Source organism: Lygodium microphyllum, chromosome 29 (assembly GCF_053477565.2).
Source record: "Lygodium microphyllum isolate KBCC chromosome 29, Lygodium_microphyllum_v1.1.10, whole genome shotgun sequence".
NCBI lineage: Eukaryota > Viridiplantae > Streptophyta > Polypodiopsida > Schizaeales > Lygodiaceae > Lygodium > Lygodium microphyllum.
In genome coordinates this window covers 58,532,272-58,552,303 of record NC_141163.1, presented here as the reverse complement: position 1 = coordinate 58,552,303, position 20,032 = coordinate 58,532,272, and the positions used below count along the sequence as shown (strand labels likewise).

At 48.8% G+C, this 20,032-nt stretch overlaps 1 protein-coding gene across 4 annotated transcripts in view; it reads right to left on the bottom strand.

The window, feature by feature from the left end:
* Nucleotides 1-19,439, bottom strand: part of LOC148010678 (uncharacterized) — a 304,057-nt gene extending 284,618 nt beyond the window's left edge. For all 4 annotated transcript variants that reach the window (XM_087672005.1, XM_087672007.1, XM_087672006.1 and 1 more), the window contains exon 1: nucleotides 18,998-19,439. In XM_087672005.1, the coding sequence (XP_087528131.1) occupies nucleotides 18,998-19,385 (388 nt within the window). In that variant the 5' untranslated portion in view covers nucleotides 19,386-19,439. The remainder of the gene's footprint in view (nucleotides 1-18,997) is intronic.
* Nucleotides 19,440-20,032: the final 593 nt, after the last annotated feature.

The window sequence follows — 20,032 nt, the reverse complement described above, 5'->3', positions numbered from 1 at the left end:
TGCTCTAGAATGAGCTACCTCCTCCGTCAAAATGAGTGATAGACAAGTCAAAGCTCCTAAAGTCCTTGTCTAACTCAAACTGAGGCTCACAAGCAAGAGATGACGAGGCATGACAAACATGACTGCTAACATTAGTAACAAGCCATGCCTTATGCTTGTCCAAGGTCCCATCTGCAAGATACTTGGTCTTGAAGACCCACTTCCGCTTGATAGAATCAAGCTTAGCCTACATAAACATTATGTGTAAGAGCCTCATTAACTATAATACTCGTGATCTTGAAGAATTTGAGACATAAGAGCATAGTTCACACAAAGTGAACTATCTAGCCAAGCTTATAACCTAGCTAACCGGCATGGGCCAAGAGGTGTCTTAGGGAACTGATCAATCCCTGGATCTTGCATGCGTTGTTGATACCATTGAGAAATGATGATAGGTTCATCTTGTTGCGAAGGAAACCGTAAAGCTGCCGGTACTTGTAAAGCACCTATCCGTGGAAGGGACTCCCCCTCACTAAACAAAGGTGGACCCTCCTCACCCGATGAAGAAAACTCCCCTTGCTCCACCTTTTCTTCTTGTCCACATGGACATATGTCTCGCATCCAAATATATGAAAGTGGGAAACTAAGGCTTCTTCTCAAAGAAAGCCTAGTAGGGAGTCGTATCCTGCAATGCCAAAGTAGGTGATCCATTGTGGATATGGATTGCAGTAGCCATGGCCCCACCCCATAAGCAATGGGGAAGACCCCTATCCTCCAACATCGATCGGGGGTCATCTCGAGCATGGTCCGATTAGCATGCTCCACCACACCATTTTCAAATGGTGTGTTTGGATGGGAATATTCCATCTGAATACGTTGATCTTTGCAAAACACAAAAAATAGGTTGGAACAAAACTCGCCACCATGATCAACTCGAACATCGCAAACTTTGAAGGAGGTTTGCTTCTTTGCAAACACCTTCCACTCACAGAAATGAAAGTATGCCTCACTCTTGTACTCCAAGAAATAGGGCCATAAATAACGACTGAAGTTGTCAACAATCAACATAAGGTACTTGACCTCCCCAAGGGAGACCATGCCCATAGGTTCACAAAGGTCAATGTGAACCAACTCAACCAATGTAGATGCCCTCTGAGTAGCAACCTATGGATGAGGCTAACTATGCTACTTGCCCCACAAGTAGCTAGGGCATAGTGTGTGAACATGAGGGAAATCTAGAAGTCCCTCAACCATCTTCCTCCTTGAATCTCGCCATATAGCATCAAGATTCAAATGCCTAGAGCAAGCATACCAAAGGAGTCCAAGCTCGTGTGAAGATTGCATAGCAAGGGCTGCGAGTGTGTAGAGTTCACCCTCCTATGTACCTATCCAAAGAGCAACTCCTAAAGATGCATCCTCCACTGTAACCGCATCTTGGGTAAAGATGACTCGAGTATCTAGTTGTGTAAGACCGTAAACAAATAGAAGGTTAAAGCCCAAATCAAGTACATAGAGGACTTTGGCCGAAGAAGAATGCCAATTGGGCAACAAGGGAATGGTCCCCATTCCATGCACAGAGAAGACTTGTCACCAATGGTGACGAAACTCCCTTTGAATCGCATATCCTGAAGCCAATCTTGGTAGTAAGCCATGTGGGAAGAGGCCCCAATATCCACGAGCCAAGGTTTCTCCTCAGAAGAAGAAGCAAGAGACATATCCTTCACCTCAAATAAGTATATGAAGACGGACCCAGTGGTAGTGGGTGTAGCCTTTGAATTCTTGGACCCCTCCTTAGGCTTCAAATGGGGGTATTGTCAACACTTCTCCTTAGGATGAGTGTTCTTCCCATAGTGTGGGCACTTGGGCTTCTTCTTCTCATCCTTGGAATCATCCTTCTTGTCCTCCTGTTTCTTAGCTTGTGACTTTCCCTTTTTCTTCCTACCCCCAGAACCTACAGTAAAAGCCTTCGTAGATCTGGATCCACTAGTCCCCACCTCTCCAAGACACTCATCATGCTCCAAGTCAAGTGATGAAAGCTCCTCCCAAAGAAGCGTCTCTCGGGTTCTCAAAGTCAAAAGGTTGGTGTAGACGACATTGTACTTAGAAGATGGTAGCTGAGTCAATAGAATCATGATCCTCCAAAGATATCATCCTCCCAAGGGATGTAAGCTCGTCCCACATATCCTCCAGTATGTTGAGGCGATCCTTCATAGAATGAGAGTCATCAACACCAAGCATTCAAAACTTCTTCTCCAAGGAGATTCTATGGGCAAACACCTTCAAATGGTAAAGAGACGCAAGCTTCTTCCACACCTCTGTGTAGTCTTCAATCTGCAAACGTGAACCAAGACAGAATCTTGTAAACTCATAAAGAGAAAGGATCGGGCTCAAGAGTTAAGCCAATCCCAAAGGGCTTCACAATCAATCGATGATCCATGTACGGGGTCTTCCACAAGCTGGAGAACCAGGAGAGGTATAAACTCCCAAAGATCGAAGGTATCAAGAATGCACTCCACCTTACACCAGGGTTGTCACATATTAAAGGTACAATACGGTATGGTACGATAAAGTACGGTACTAATTGGTACCTTATGATTTTATAAGGTACAATAAGATATTAGTACGGAAAAAAAAAACCAAAACCACATGTTTAGAGCTAAAATAGCAATGTCACTTGAGTTAATAGGATGAATACATTAGGGTAACAAGGTAAAACCTCATGCACAACATGCGCAATGTGCTACTAGAAGACAGATGGGAGTATATATTATGTAATACATCAAAGAACAAAGTAAAGTTTAGGGTGGATGGACAAACAGGCTCTTCATTCTTTTGTATGTGTGTGTGTGGGTGGGGGGGGGGGGGGGGACGCCGTGTGTGTGTGTGTGTGTGAGAGAGAGAGAGAGGAAGAGAGAGGCTTGGCAGTTTGGGGGGAGAGAGAGAGAGGGGGGGGATGCTCTTGAAATTGCATACTCATCTTGGAAGGAGAGAGAGAGAGAGAGAGAGAGAGAGAGAGAGAGAGAGTGTGTGTGTGTCTCGTCTTCGGATGATGCGCAGGTTGTGCTGCCCAAGGACGACATGGTGCTTGATGCCACGCCCCAGGAAGCCCTTCAGTCTCCTCATGTCATGGACAAAGGCAAACAACAGGTCCGAAGTGTGGATTCCCGTCGTACTGACTGGATTGAGGCACGTCCTCAAAAAGGTAAAAAGTTGGATACAGGCTTGGCGGATCCTGGGCCTCCCGCTTCCCAGGATTCCGTGCGCACGTATACGCGCCGGAAAGAAATGGCCACTTCACAGCAGGCTCCGCGTCCTAGGGCCCCGTCGGGCCCCCACAATCAGTCTCCAAGGAGAGCCTATACCGACAGCCCCAGAGGCCCACCTGCCAACCTGGCGTTCGATGCCAAAGGAAATGTTATTACACCCTGGGATCGGCGTTATCCCCGCCCCTCTCCCAAGGCAGTGGATTGCCCTTCTACCTCCAACGCAGGTCGCCAGAATTCTTTTGCAGTATTGGCTGATTTTCTGGATGAGGGTGTCCTGGATGCTCTCGCGGAAAAGGTGAAATCGAGGCAGCAGGTGCCTCGTTCCTGATTTCCGTCTTTGAGGATACATGAAGATAGCCACGTGGAATGTGCGAGGCATTTGCTCTCGCCATAAACAACATGCCATGTGGACCGTCTTGCACGAGAACCAGTGGGATGTATTGTGTGCAGTTGAGCACAAAAGTCACGGTGAAGCAGGAAAAGTGATGGATTGTCATGGATTCCGCCTGTTTTATGCAGGGACCCATGCTACGCACTATTCGGGCGTGCTGATGATTGTCCATGAGAAATATCAGCCTGTCCTTGTTAAAAATGATGTGCAGGGCCGCTTTCTGGTGATCGAAGTCTTATTTGAAGGCGAGATTTTATGGCTATTGGGCCTCTACGCTCCGAATGATCCCGCATCCCGGCGGGATCTTTGGTCCACTTTGCAGGGCTCCATGTCACTCGGCCGAAGGGGATTCTTGATGGGAGATTTCAATATGTGTGTCGACTCTTCTCAGTCCACTTCAGGGCATTCGGTAATGGATACGCCGGAAAGCCGGGTGTGGAGTTCTTTTGCTTTGCACGTGCTCAAGCAAGATCTTTGGTCGTGGCTTCACCCTTCTTTTTCAGGATTTACTTTTCATTCCGCACAATATGCAACTACCTGGTCGCGGCTGGACCGAATGTATATCATGCAGGGCGATGACTTTCTTCCCGACATGCTGGAAATGAAGGTCTTGCGGCAATATGCGTTGTCGGACCATTTCCCCCTCCAGCTTGAGATGCGGGCACACTCTATTACACCTTTTGTGCAATTCCTGGATAGGCTCCCTTTACGCTTCAACTCCTCCTATCTGAAGCATTCAGTTTTCCAGGGCTATATGCAGCAGTTGATTGAGAGGTTCTTATTGGACTTCGCCTCTGAGGGCTGGCCTTCATTTGCAAGGCTGCTCTCTAATGTGCAGCGGGTTGCTCGCCAGTATGGGATCCATCATGCCTCGCTTTGCCGCCGGCGTCGACATGCAGCAGAAGACTTACTGGCCTTGGTCCGTTCCTTGCTCCTGGATTCCCCTGATGATGATTTTCTGCTGTCTCTGGAGAGGCGGTTGGCCCATCTTATTCAAGTGTTTCAGTTGAAATCTTATCAACAGGCCAAGCTGCACAACTTGATGGACACAATGCAAGATAGCACCTGCCAGTCTCATAAGTTCTTTCGCGCCTTGCATGCATCTCCGCCCCGCGAAAATATGACCAGACTCCAGGATTCGGAAGGTCGCATGGTCACGGATCCGCAGACCATTGTCACTATGTGCAGAAACTATTTTATGGATCTTCTTGGTTCCTCTTCCTCGCCTTCTAGCCAGGTTACGCATGCCCGTGCGGTCTTCTATCATCTGGTCCGCCAGCAGGTTCCAGTTGATATGCAAGCCGCTTTGGAGACGGATATTTGCGAGGACGAGGTTATGGACGTTTTGTTGCACCTGCCAAATGATAAAAGCCCTGGCTGGGATGGTCTCACTAATGAATTCTTTCAGACCTCGGCCACGCAGTTGGCGAAGCCATTGGTGGCCATGTTTCAGCAGGTGTGGGAAACGGGGGTCATGCCCTCCTCATGGAAAGAAGGCCTTATCAAACTAATTCCAAAGGTCCCTTCGCCGTCAAAGTTGCAACACTGGCGACCAATCTCTTTGATGGGCTCCATGTATAAAATCTACTCCAAAGTGCTGGCGAATCGGCTCCACAAGCACCTTCCAGCTATTGTGCATCCTTTCCAATATGGTTTCATTAAGGGCCGCAACATTCTGCATAATATCTTAAATGTGCAAATGGCCATTGACTATGCGCGGCACTCCGGTCAGGAAGTGGTATTGATCCAATTGGACTTGGAAAAGGCATTTGATTATGTGGACTGGTCTTTCATTGCAGACCTCATGTCGGCCATGGGCTTTGGTACCCGAATGTCCCGATTGATCTACACCATCAGTGCTGAGGCTTCCTCCAGAGTTATGCTTAATGGTGGAGTTACAGAGCCATTTGTCCTTGCACGCTCGGTCCGACAGGGTTGTCCTTTGAGCCCCCTCTTCTTTGCCCTGGCGACTCACCCGGTCCTTTCAATGTTATCCTCCATGGCAGCCTCTGCCCAGCTGGCCGGTCTGTCTCTTCCGTTGGGTCAGCACTTCATTAGCCAATCCTTGGTGGATGACACCTTTATGATTTTGCAGGCGGACAGGGACAACATTCGAAGGGCATTAGATGTTTGGACACTCTTTGGTCAGGCCTCTGGGCTTCGCATCAATGCCCTTAAGTCAGCCCTTCTCAGTTGTACGGAGCCTGATTTGCAGTCCTTAGGCTGGCAAGGCCAGGTGGTTTCCCGTGGCTCCATTGTCAGGCATCTTGGATACCCATTGGGGGTGGATGTACGGCCAAAAGCCCTGCTGGAGTGGATTTCACAAAAATTGGCAGCAAAGTTTATGTATTGGAAGTCGCAAGCGTGGCCATTCCATGTCCGCCTCAAAGTGGCCCAGACAATCATGCTTCCAATGCTAACGTATTTCCTGCCATTGTTGCCATGGACTCCTACTACTTTGAAGGCCCTCACTCATCCCATCCGTTTCATGCTATGGAAGAAGGACTCACTGCAGGCCGGCATTTCCTGGATTTCTTGGTCACACGCATGTACCCCTAAGCGCATGGGTGGCGGAGCGATTTTGGATGCACACACTCATATGTTAGCTCTCCGTTGGTCCCTTTTTCGTGCCATGTGTGTGGATCACCACCCTTGGTCCATCATAGCCCGTTATTTTCTTGAGGACAGCGGGCTCCGCCATGGCAACACACGGCTTCGGGCCTCCTGGTGGCATGTCCTTAATGCTGACTCTCGTGTTTCCAGTCCCTCGTCCTCTTTGTTACTGCACTTGGTCGGCTCTTGGAAAGTGGTGCTCCAAAAGGCCCGCTGGCACCCAGTGGGGGACCGCTTGCAGACTAACTCCTTTCAGCTGGAATTGTTGGCAGTATCGAGACTCCTTTCATGGGAAGATAAACATCAACTCAGACCAAGATTTAATCGCATGGCCCGTTTAGGTGTGATGTCGGTTGCGGATGCTACCCTTGCTACTCGCAATGTCCTCGTCTCATTTCGGACTGCTCGGCGACTCTTTAAGATCCCGCGTGGATACCGTGATTTGTGGGAGCAGCTTTCGTCGAAGCTTCAGGGTCGGCAACCCTTTCCTGCCTTGACGGTGGATCGCCCTTGGCAGGACTGGGATCTTGCAGGCCGCCTGAATCTGGAAAAGGCCTCCACTAATCAGGTGTATCATCTTCTTGTTCAAGATCACCAATGGCTGGGAGAGAAAGCTAACACTGTTTGGGGACTGCGGAAATCGCTGTCATGGTGGCACAAAACGCTGATGGAGGGCTGGCAAAATAAGACACCTTTCAAATGCAAGGTTTTTCTTTGGCGGGTAATGATTGGTGGTCTTCCTCTGGCCTCGGCCCTTGCCAAGCGTCGCATCTCGAATGGCAATTGTTTCTTCTGTACCACACCGGCGGAATCGGCCCGACATCGTTTTCTCTCTTGCCCGCTCGCCAAGAATATCTGGTCACTCTTGTCGCTCATTTGGCGCGCGGTGGTGGGATCCTCGCTAACTCCTTTCGATTGGGTTTTTGTGCGCCCGAAGTATTCCGCACCGCCACAGTTGCATGAGAAGATCTTATTTCACTTTTTCAGATATTGGGGATGCTGGCACATTTGGACCACGCGCAATGCTTTTCTCTTTGATTCGGCCTCTAATGTACCCCGACATATTGCCAGGCTTAAAGGGCTCTTGCATTGGCAGCTGGATATCATCCGACACTCCGACTTGCTCCCTCGAGAGGATTTGCATCCGTGGCATATGGCAATTGCCTCTGGGTCGTTGCCATGATTGGTGTAACTTTTTCAATGCATTACTCCGGGGCTTCCCCACATGTTGGCCGAGGGCCCTCGTGTATCTTGTAATCAGAAAAAAGAGAGAGAGAGAGAAAGAGAAAACCTCTTCACATGATGGCTTTGTGTCATCATGTACCTTGTAATCCAGTAATCGTGTATTTTTTTCGTAATTAATATAATTACCTTTTACGAAAAAAAAAAAAGAGTGTGTGTGTGTGTGTGTGAGTGAGTGAGTGAGTGAGAGACTTGAAATTATGATAATAAACATAAGGCTTAGGAGTTGGAAGATATTGTGTGGTCTAGTCTTCATAGGCCAAAAATAGCCTATTTTTTGGTACGAAGTGATATGAATACGCACTGTACAGTACGATATAAACCGTACCAAACGAATTAGTCCATATGTAGTACGAATGCAACTATGCCTTACACGAGCATAGAGAATAGTTGGAACCATCCAACTTGTTTTCTTTGGGCAAAGAAGGAAGCATGTACACCTGTACAACAAGTGCCATATAAGGCATCTTCAGGCCGGTAGACTACACCTTATGGAAAACATGAAGGGAGGGAGGAGGAGAGGGGTGCTCCAAATAGGGAGTCCGCACAGAGGACTTTGACCTCCAATAATCCTGTTGTCGTTCAAAGGAATGATGAAAGACCTCATCCGCTAAGTCATCAAAGCTGAAAAACTCGTGTTGAGACATCTTCGAAACATGCAATCACCCAAGAATCTATGTTTGATAAAGCAACAGCACATGAACAAAAGAACGATTGACTATAATTGATGTAGATGTGCCACCTATGTGTGAGAGACTTTTGCTTGCTGCCAAAGACTCTTGCTTACAGTCAAAAACCTATCGACTAGACCAACAACCTTGCATTTTGGAGGCAAAACACTATCATCAATTGAGGAGAATGGTCGCTTAGGTGGAAGATGCAATTACCTCCCTCCAGATAATGATGCCCTAGTGGAGATGATGCCGCCTTATGATGCAGAGGTTGCATTTGCAGCAAACACAGGCTGAAAGCTGCATTTGATGGCTAGATGGTCGTTTCTTTGCAGGTTAGACTCAATCACGTCCTCTTCTAGACAATGATACCATGTGAGAGTGCGTAACAAAAGAAGGAACACAAACACGGTGAGAAAGAGACAGCATGAGATGGGAGAGAGAGAGAGAGAGAGAGAGAGAGAGAGAGAGGGAGGGGGAGAGAGAGGAGAACCGTCGCGATGTCGGGGAGCACGTCGCCTGTCGCGCCGCCATAGCCAGGTTCGCCACCGTCGTCTGCGCCCGTCGTCGCCTGCAGCTGCCTGCCGCCCGTCACCTGCAACTGCCCGTCCCCTGCCGCGGCCCGTCGCCCGTCGCCTGTTGCCTGTAGCTGCCCGTCGCCTGCAGCTGCCCGTCGCCTGCAGACCTGTCACCCATTGCCCGCCCCTGACGCCCCGTTGGCCGCAGCTGCCCCTGGCGTCCTGTTCCGTCGGGCGCAGCTGGGTCCTTCGCCCCGCTGCTGGTCGGCCCATCGCCAGCGGCCCCCGCCCTGTTGTCGCCCGCCTGAGTGGTGGGCTCTGCACCACTTTTTGTTCATTTGCCCTCTGAGTTTTAGGGTTTCTGCTGGCGAGGCCCTTGCCCTGCGCCCTCGACTATCCCGTGCTGCCGTCGACTGCCAGACCTGTGCCCCACCCTTAGGCCCGTGCACCGTTAGGGTTGCGCCCTGCCACACGCGCTCGTGGGACAGGCCACGACTCAGGCTGACAGGACGCGTGTGAAGACAGCAGTATGGCTGGCCTGGATTTGGACTTTCTTGACCGGACGGTGGCAGCCCTTGGCCCTGATTCCGATGCAGAGGAGCCGGAAGACATGGTGCCATGCACGGAGGAGTTACCGCCAACTTCTGAACAGCCGCCTGCCGGCAAACGCTCCAAGCATAAGCCTGATGAGCCAATGACCCCTCCGGAACGCTCCTATGCGCAAGTGGCCTCTGACCCTGTGGATTCGCAGGAAATTGACTGGGAGCATTTGCTGGACTTCGCCAATACTCTGCTTGGTGATTATGTCCAGCATAATACCGAATCTTTTTCTGTTGCGGGAACGGATGATGTGCTGGAAGCCACGGTCGACCCCAAATCAGTCTTGCGATCCTTCTCGGTGTTCTATGACCGTGCCGTTATACTTTTCTTCACTGGCAGGATCCCAGTGCTTTCGCACATTCGCCAGTGGTTGCACCATTTATTGCAAGGGGAGTCGGTTGAGGAGATCTTCCTTGGACCTCGCGGGTTTTATGAGGTCCTGCTGAAATCAGAAACGCATCGCGCTGAGCTCCTGTCCAAGTTGCCGCTATTCTTTGATCGCCGCTTGGTTCATGTTGTGCCATGGCGCCCCATGGCCGACTTCCAGCGTCTGCTTCAACGCGAATGCCCGGTGTGGGTGGAGGTGGAAAACTGTCCGGCGGTCTATTGGCCCATGTTGAAGGATGCGATGGCAGTTGTGGGAACAGTGCTGGTTCCCCCAAGCCTCAGGGCGATGAACCGCAACCGTTTATGCATGCTCTGGGACACGGCCAGGAAAAGGCCCGCGTGGCTTCGCCTCAATTGTTCGGGCATGCATCCTTTGTATTTTCGCTTAAAATGGGGCAACTTTGCGGGCCACTGCTTTTCATGTGGAAAACTGGGGCATTTCATGGCTGAATGCCCTGAAAAGCAGACGTCTTCGGAGGATGCGCAGGTTGCGCTACCCAAGGACGACATGGTGCTTGATGCCACGCCCCAGGAAGCCCTTCAGTCTCCTCATGTCATGGATAAAGGCAAACAACACGTCCTGAGTGTGGATTCCGGTCGCACTGACTGGATTGAGGCACGTCCTAAAAAAGGTAAAAAGTTGGATGCAGGCCTGGCAGATCCTGGGCCTCCCGCTTCCCAGGATTCCGTGCGCCGGAAAGACATGCCCACTTCACAGCAGGCTGCGCGTCCTACGGCCCCGTCGGGCCCCCGCAATCAGTCTCCAAGGAGAGCCTATACCGACAGCCCCAGAGGCCCACCTGCCAACCTGGCGTTCGATGCCAAAGGAAATGTTATTACACCCTGGGATCGGCGTTATCCCCGCCCCTCTCCCAAGGTAGTGGATTTCCCTTCTACCTCCAAAGCAAGTCGCCAGAATTCTTTCGCAGTATTGGCTGATTTTCTGGATGAGGGTGTCCTGGATGCTCTCGCGGAAAAGGTGAAATCGAGGCAGCAGGCGCCTCGTTCCTGACTTCCTTCTTTGAGAATACATGAAGATAGCCACGTGGAATGTGCCAGCCATTTGCTCTCGCCATAAGCAACATGCCATGTGGACCGTCTTGCACGAGAACCAGTGGGATGTATTGTGTGCAGTTGAGCACAAAAGTCACGGTGAAGCAGGGAAAGTAATAGATTGTCATGGATTTCGTCTGTTTTATGCAGGGACTCATGCTTCGCACTATTCGGGCGTGCTAATGATTGTCCATGAGAAATATCAGCCTGTCCTTGTTAAAAATGATGTGCAGGGCCGGTTTTTGGTGATCGAAGTCTTATTTGAAGGAGAGATTTTATGGCTGTTGGGCCTCTATGCTCCGAATGATCCCGCATCCCGACGGGATCTTTGGTCCACTTTGCAAGGCTCCATGTCACTCGGCCGAAGGGGGTTCTTGATGGGCGATTTCAATATGTGTGTTGACTCTTCACAGTCCACTTCAGGGCATTCGGTAATGGATACGCCGGAAAGCCGGGTGTGGAATTCCTTTGCTTTGCACGTGCTCAAGCAAGATCTTTGGTCGTGGCTTCACCCTTCTTTTTCAGGGTTTACTTTTCATTCCGCACAATATGCAACTACCTGGTCGCGACTGGACAGAATATATATCATGCAGGGCGATGATTTTCTTCCCGAGATGCTGGAGATGAAGGTCTTGCGGCAATATGCGTTGTCGGACCATTTCCCCCTCCAGCTTGAGATGTGAGCACACTCTATTGCACCTTTTGTGCAATTCCTGGATAGGCTCCCTTTACGTTTCAACTCCTCTTATTTGAAGCATTCAATTTTCCAGGGCTATATGCAGCAGCTGATTGAGAGGTTCTTATTGGACTTCGCCTCGGAGGGCTTGCCTTCATTTGCACGACTGCTCTCCAATGTGCAGCGAGTTGCTCGCCAGTATGGGATCCATCATGCCTCGCTTTGTCGCCGGCGTCGACATGCAGCAGAAGACCTACTGGCGTTGGTCCGTTCCTTGCTCCTGGATTCCCCTGATGATGATTTTTTGCTGTCTCTGGAGAGGCGGTTGGCCCATCTTATTCAAGTGTTTCAGTTGAAATCTTATCAACAGGCCAAGCTGCACAACTTGATGGACACAATGCAAGACAACGCCTGCCAGTCTCATAAGTTCTTTCGCGCCTTGCATGCGTCTCCAGCTCGCGAAAATATGACCAGACTCCAGGATTCGGAAGGTCGCATGGTCACGGATCCGCAAACCATTGTCACTATGTGCAGAAACTATTTTATGGAACTCCTTGGTTCCTCTTCCTCGCCTTCTAGCCAGGTTACGCATGCCCGTTCGGTCTTCTATCAACTGGTCCGCCAGCAGGTTCCACTTGATATGCAAGCCGCTTTGGAGACGAATATTTGCGAGGAAGAGGTTATGGACGTTTTGTTGCACTTGTCGAATGATAAAAGTCCTGGCTGGGATGGTCTCACTAATGAATTCTTTTAGACCTCGGCCACGCAGTTGGTGAAGCCATTGGTGGCCATGTTTCAGCAAGTGTGGGAAACGGGGGTCATGCCCTCCTCATGGAAAGAAGGCCTTATCAAACTAATTCCAAAGGTCCCTTCGCCGTCAAAGTTGCAACACTGGAGACCAATCTCTTTGATGGGCTCCATGTATAAAATCTACTCCAAAGTGCTGGCGAATCGACTTCACAAGCACCTTCCAGCTATTGTGCATCCTCTCCAATATGGCTTCATTAAGAGCCGCAACATTCTGCATAATATCTTAAATGTGCAAATGGCGATTGACTATGTGGACTGGTCGTTCATTGCAGACCTCATGTCGGCTATGGGCTTTGGTACCCGCATGTCCCGACTGATCTACACCATTAGTGCTGAGGCTTCCTCCAGAGTTATGCTTAATGGTGGAGTTACAGAGCCATTTGTCCTTGCGCACTCGGTCAGACAGGGTTGTCCTTTGAGCCCGCTCTTTTTTGCCCTGGCGACTCACCCGGTCCTTTCAATGTTATCCTCCATGGCAGCATCTGCTCAGCTGGCCGGGCTGTCTCTTCCGTTGGGTCAGCACTTCGTTAGCCAATCTTTGGCTGACGATACCTTTATGATCTTGCAGGCGGACAGGGACAACATTCGCAGGGCATTAGATGTTTGGACACTCTTTGGTCAGGCCTCTGGGCTTCGCATCAATGCCCTTAAGTCAGCCATTCTCACTTGTATGGAGCCTGATCTGCAGTCCTTAGGCTGGCAAGGCCAGGTGGTTTCCCGTGGCTCCATTGTCAGGCATCTTGGATACCCATTGGGGGTGGATGTACGGCCAAAAGACCTGCTGGACTGGATTTCACAAAAACTGGCGGCGAAGTTTATGTATTGGAAGTCACAAGCGTGGCCATTCCATGTCCGCCTCAAAGTGGCCCAGACAATCATGCTTCCGATGCTTACATATTTCCTGCCTTTGTTGCCATGGACGCCTACTACTTTGAAGGCCCTCACTCATCCCATCCGTTTCATGTTGTGGAAGAAGGATTCACTGCAGGCCGGCATTTCCTGGATTTCATGGTCACACGCATGTACCCCTAAGCGCATGGGTGGAGGAGCTATTTTGGATGCACACACTCATATGTTAGCTCTCCGCTGGTCCCTTTTTCGTGCCATGTGTGTGGACCATCACCCATGGACCATCATAGCCCGCTATTTTCTTGAGGACAGCGAGCTGCGCCATGGTAACACACGGCTTCGGGCCTCTTGGTGGCATGTCCTTAATGCGGACTCTCGTGTTTCCAGTCCCTCTTCCTCTTTGTTACTGCACTTGGTCGGCTCGTGGAAAGTGGTGCTCCAAAAGGCCCGTTGGCACCCAGCAGGGGACCGCTTGCAGACTAACTCCTTTCAGCTGGAATTGTTGGCAGTATCGAGACTCCTTTCATGGGAAGATAAACATCAACTTAGACTGAGATTTAATCGAATGGCCCGTTTAGGTGTGACGTCGGTGGCGGATGCTACCCTTGCCACTCGCAATGTCCTCATATCTTTTCGGACTGCTCGGCGACTCTTCAAGATCCCGCGTGGATACCGTAATTTATGGGAGCAGCTTTCGTCGGAACTTCAGGGTCGGCAACCCTTTCCTGCCTTGACTGTGGACCGCCCTTGGCAGGACTGGGACCTTGCAGGCCGCCTGAGTCTAGAAAAGGCCTCTACTAATCAGGTGTATCATCTTCTTGTTCAAGATCACCAATGGCTGGGAGAGAAAGCTAATACTGTTTGGGGACTGCGGAAATCGCTGTCATGGTGGCAGAAAACGCTGATGGAGGGCTGGCTAAATAAGACGCCTTTCAAATGCAAGGTTTTTCTTTGGCGGGTGATGATTGGTGGTCTTCCTCTGGCCTCGGCCCTTGCCAAGCGTCGCATCTCGAATGGCAATTGTTTCTTCTGTACCACACCGGCGGAATCGGCCCGACATCGTTTTCTCTCTTGCCCGCTCGCCAAGAATATCTGGTCGCTCTTGTCGCACATTTGGCGCGCGGTGGTCGGGTCCTCGCTAACTCCTTTCGACTAGGTTTTTGTGCGCCCGAAGTATCCTGCACCGCCACAGTTGCATGAGAAGATCTTATTTCACTTTTTCAGATATTGGGGATGCTGGCACATTTGGACCACGCGCAATGCTTTTCTCTTTGATTCGGCCTCTAATGTACCCCGACATATTGCCAGGCTTAAAGGGCTCTTGCATTGGCAGCTAGATATCATCCGACACTCCGACCTGCTTCCTTGGGAGGATTTGCATCCATGGCATATGGCAATTGCCTCGGGGTCGTTGCCATGATTGGTGTAACCTTTTCAGTGCATTACTACGGGGTTTCCCCACATGTTGGCCTAGGGCCCTCGTGTATCCTGTAATCAGGAAATCCTCTGCATCCTTGCCATGACGTTGTAACTTGTAGTACTTAGAATCTCTTCACATGATGACTTAGATTGTCGTCATGTATCTTGTAATCAAGTAATCATGTACTTTTTTTCGTAATTAATACAATTACCTTTTACGAAAAAAAAAAAAAAAAAAAAAAGACAGCATGAGATGAAGGAAAAACTACTACACTAACTAAAGAAGAATGCTGAATACAATGATGAGGACTGATCAGTCCCTGCATGCAACCCACAGCATCAATGAGGGCACCAGTTCAGACTGATGAAGATGGCAGCACCAAATTCGGAGTGTGTCGGAGATGGAGTGTGCAAGATCTGCAAAAGAATGAATGACCAAGTGGGAGAGGAGGGCTGCTATATATAGCAACAATACCACCAAACTAGCCGACTACTATCTAGGGCCCCAAATCTGACTGACTGCTCATAAATGAGAAAATGACTACGAGGAATGCAGTCCAATTGCTCTCAAAAAATGGGAAAATGATGACAAAAATATCCCAATAGTCATGGAGCAGGCATGCATTGGCAAGGGGTGTAAACCAACTGACAGACAAGGAAATGCACAGGAAATGTGCCTAAAACAAAGGAAATGCACACTAAACTGCCAGAGCTCCCATGTCTCCGTTGTCAAACTCTGACAGGAGCTCACAACCAGGAGATGAAAGACTCACACAACTAAAATAAGCAAGCTAACAGTTAGAGACTTGGTCATCCCCAGGAGAGGCACAAGCATGTACATGGTATTTTAGGGTAGTTTATGCAGTTGCATCATGTCCAAGAGCAGGTCAGGTAGCAGTTTATGCAATCGCCAGCAGTTTGGGCACGTTTCCAGGCAGGACAGGGAGGCTGGACTGGGAGGACAGGCTATGCCATCTGGCAGGCAACTTTTTGCAGCATTTCTTTTATTATTTTATTATTTGCTGATCAATTGGCCAGTGCAGCACCTGTCAGGAAGTTTTTTACTAGCTGACATGACTTTTTTTATGCATTTACAGCAGCCTATTTATGGCTGGCCTTCCTGGGGTCACACTCACTTCAGTTTGCTGCAGGTTGAGAGAGAGCTCCAGCTGGTGATACTCCAACAGCCCATTGTATATATCGCCTTCCGTATTCAGCATTCATACTCTGCAGTCTTCAGTCCTCTACTGTCTCTTTCTCTCTCGCTTCTCTCCATGTTCACTTCTTTCTTTCAGTCAGATCATACACTTCCACATTCACTTCACTCTAACAACTTGATCCCTAATCACAAAAAGTGGAAATAGCAGAATCTCGTTGCATGTAATGAATACCCCTGGAGAAGTACACCATGATCATGGATTCCCCTCGTAGAGCCAGTCTGACAAAGGGGTTCCCCATGTGGGAACAAACTAGGATCAATATCCCACTCTCTGTTAAAACCTCCCATCACAGACCTAAAGTCACACCAACTTCAGGATTTGAACCGCTAGACTTAATTGATACATGGTGAAAGACTCCCTCGGGGTGCACCGTATCAAAATAATGGTGAGGCCAGTAATCCCCATCACCACCACCCTCTCACAATCCCTCTCTAGCCCGAAAACTCCTGAGGGATAGTAGCATCAATAGGGCTAGAAGATAGATTCTTAGGTTGCCATGGCCTTAGTCATGCACCTAGAATCAATGTTAAGAGTCCAAGGATGATGAAGAGTGGGACTCATCCTTGCCCTTCTTCTTGTAGAAAGCCACTAGCTTCTTGTAATCCTTTTGGAGATGCCCCTTCTTGCTAAAAAGGTAGCGCTTCCCCTCCTTTTTGCCCCTATCTACGACTACAAAAGCTCATACATGCAGGTCACCAGCTCAAGATAGCAGTCTTTCCTATAACCTACAAGCGTACTCATGCTCCAGTGACATAGATGCCATATGCTGAAAGCTCACTGACTCCAACAAAGTTTGAACCCTCAAAGTATTGGCCACGCCATCAAACTCAATAGGGAGCTTGTAAAGCATCCTCCTCACCAAACATCCTTCAAGAAGGGCAGCTTGCATGTTGCAGAATTGGTCTTGAATGGTCGTCACTAGGAGAAGAAAGGAGTGAATGGATTAAGTTGGCTCATACTTGATGGTCTAGAGTTGACTAAAGAGGGTGACAGCCCGTGTGCATGATGGAGCCTCATTCATTTGGTGAAGCTTCGCCCACAACTCACAAGGGTCCCACAAGAGCTGATCACCAGTAGGACTACTTTGGAGATGCATGGGAGAAGAGCTAAGCATGTTGTGGCTGCCAAGCAAGTCCCAATCAAGGACTGCTTCCTTGGATTCTTCTTCAACCCACCGGATGGTACCAAAGGTCTTTGAGGGTGCAAGAAGCCACTCATGAGACTATACATCACAATCACTTCTTGAGAAACCATGTCTTTATTATAGCACCCCAAGTAGAATAGTTATGCCTTTTTCAACAATTCTATCACACACAAGGAATCAAGAAAGCACAGAGAATGGCACAATAGTGAAGTGAGTGCAGTGACAGATCAGAACAACCAACACATGAGACTCTCTCTCAAGCTGAAAAGGCAAAATGCAAGTGTGAAGATCAAATCAGCAAAAATTTGCAGGGTTACCACAGTCTAGAGCAGGTCCAGCCCAAAACACACAATGTCCAAAAGGGTGTGGAATAGTAAGCAACAGCAGTAGTAACCCTCACAGTATAGCAGCAGCCAAAATGACCAGGCAGCAGTCAAACATGCAGGATTCAACACTTGTTGCAGCCGGAAAGAAGGTCGCCTACCACAAGAAATGAGTCACCCAGCTGGTAGACAGGCCAGAATTGAAGATTCTAGCTGACTGCTTCCATGTGAGAATGTGCAAATGAAATAAAACGTGGAAAGACAAACCATAAACACTGGTACAAAGAGATAAGCACAGGAACTCAGAATGAAGGGACAATGGAATCCATAAAGTGGAGGATGAGATACAATACAATACCACCAAGGTACCAGCACAATGATGACAAGAAGTAGTGCCGCCAGTCTCCCTCTCTCCAAGGATGCAAGATTCGGAGAGAAGTGTATCTATAAGCTTCAGGACACCACTGTAGAGAACAGGTCAGATCAAAATGAGCCATCCAGCAGTCCATGAAGATGCCCAACTAGCAGCACAATGAAGTGCCCTCAAAACTGAGTGACCACACTGCAGCTTGGTAAGGGAGAGTGATGCTGGGAAGGCACCAAACTGAGGTGAGTGGCAGGCAGAAGGGAGATGTGGTGGGAGAAGGCAGGGCTTATAGGGGAGGGGAAAATGAGAGTGAAGATGTGAGATAGAGGAAAGATGAGTGGCCTGAGGTGAGATAATAGAGCTTGTAGCAACCTGAAGAGTCAAATTAGCTGCAATGAACCATGACAAAGAAAGGAGAAAGGGCACTTTTCCCAAGACATTTTGTCCATTAAGGCATCAAAAATTTCAGCCCCAGTAAAATGTGCCAACAAAGAAGAAACTAAAAAAGGTGGCATTAACAAAGAGTCAGTGGTCTAGACAGCTTGCCTAGCTTCATTGAAGCCAAGGGAAGGAAGATCAGCTGTCATCATGCGGCTGTCATAAAGTTGTAGCATTCTCTGCAAATTATAGTAAGAAAAATGTAAAAATTTTGGGCAACGTTAAAGGCTTTTGCACAAAAAGAGTTCTTCGAAGTCCTTTTCCAAAACCAATTGCATGGAGTCCTTTTCCAAAACCAATTACAAACCAGAAGTCCTTCAGTTTAATGCCAAAAATGAATCTTGCGTTATGGAGCAACCTTTCCAAACCCTCTTCATCACAGACTTTAGATAGAACAAGAAATGTGCTGTTCCCCAGAGGAAGCTGAGCCTCTAAGAAGGGCATTTGCATTAACAAGACTGAGAAAGGCACATACTGCTCCCTGCATACCTTGGTTAATGCAGATTGGGAATCAAAGTAAATGCCATTGCATGGAAAGAAGGCAGTGTAGAACTGATGTGTAAGAAGAAAGTTTATGCTGTAAGTTTTGAAAACTTGTTTTTCATGTGAACTCAATCAACCAAAGGAAGAATACCCAAATGTGACACAGTTTCAACAGTTCCAAAGGAATCATCATGATGTGGCTAGTGTACAGTATATTGTACAACAACAGAATCCAGCCTGCAACATGAGTGTCTCATTTTCAATATTCCATCAGAACAGTGGAAGACAATGCTCGAAAGACTTATGCTATTCTGAGCTGGAACACCTGGCCTCCTAGAGGTATAGGCTCAAAAGTGGCTATGTCCCAGGCCCTGTGCCACAATAATCAGCAATTGTCTCGATGGAGGAACTTTTCAAGAATTCGTTATAATGAGAAACAAAACAGAGGAAATGCTTGTTCATGCAGGACCTCTTTTTCCATTATATTATGACGGAATTTCCTCCACAGATAAGAAACCGAACGCTGGAAATGTTTATTTATGCAGGACCTGTTTCGCGTACAATCTGATCCACATCGATGGTGTGCAGGGTGCGCCAATCAATACGAGCACGCCGCTTCTGGAAGCAGAAAGGTATAGAGGAACCCTTGAGGATGTCATGGACGGGGTCAGATAAGAACAAGGACTCGCGCTTCTTCTTGGGGCTGGAAGGGAAGGCACTGCGCCAGGAGGCACGGCGGGAATTGGGGGGCTTCTTCCACTCCGAAGCGTAGGGAGGGAAGTCCTCTGCATTGCTGTCCGTAGAATTAGAATTTGAAGAAGCCAAACTGAACACACCGCCCCGGCCTCCACCTCCTCCGATGGCATCACCCACCCCGCCGCCGCCACCATCGCTTCTGCCTTCTTCTCCTCTGCCGCTCTCTGCATCGCTGTGCATAGTTAACAGTCTGTTTCTGTCTCGCTCGCTCGCTCGCTCGCGCTCTGTGGCCGAGTCCTTGAACTCGGAACTGGGAAGTCGTTATGCTCGTTTCTTTTGTTATTGTTGTTAAGTTAGCTTTAGACTCTCCACCGAAACACGTCTATTTTCCTCTCTCCAAGAACACATGGTTTCACACACGCTATCATATCTCTCATACAAAGGTGCAGCAATGGTAGGACAAGATGTGACTGGCTAACAATAGGTTTTGCATCAATAAATTATTTATGTATCAAATATGGGTGGACTTCAAAGCCTTTCGCCTCATTTTTCTCAAATGAATCACATGCAACAGCTTCAAATTTCAACCCTATCCATTCACTGTCATGGAGCTTCCCTCTACCTAATCAGAACCCACCTAAGGGCTTCTACACACCCATCCTTATAGAGAGGGTGTGCAAGGGTTGCTTTATCTTGTACTAGACCTATTGTTCTACACAATCCAGGATCCACTCATCCAAATCTGTGTGAAAATGGGCAGCCTCCTTCTTAAAAGGTTAACACACATCCATCTAGATGTGAGTGCATCCAACATAAGGGGCCACTAGGGCTAGTTGCCCAAACAATAGTTAGTTATGTATCAGTAGCCAACTCTTGACATCAAGTTG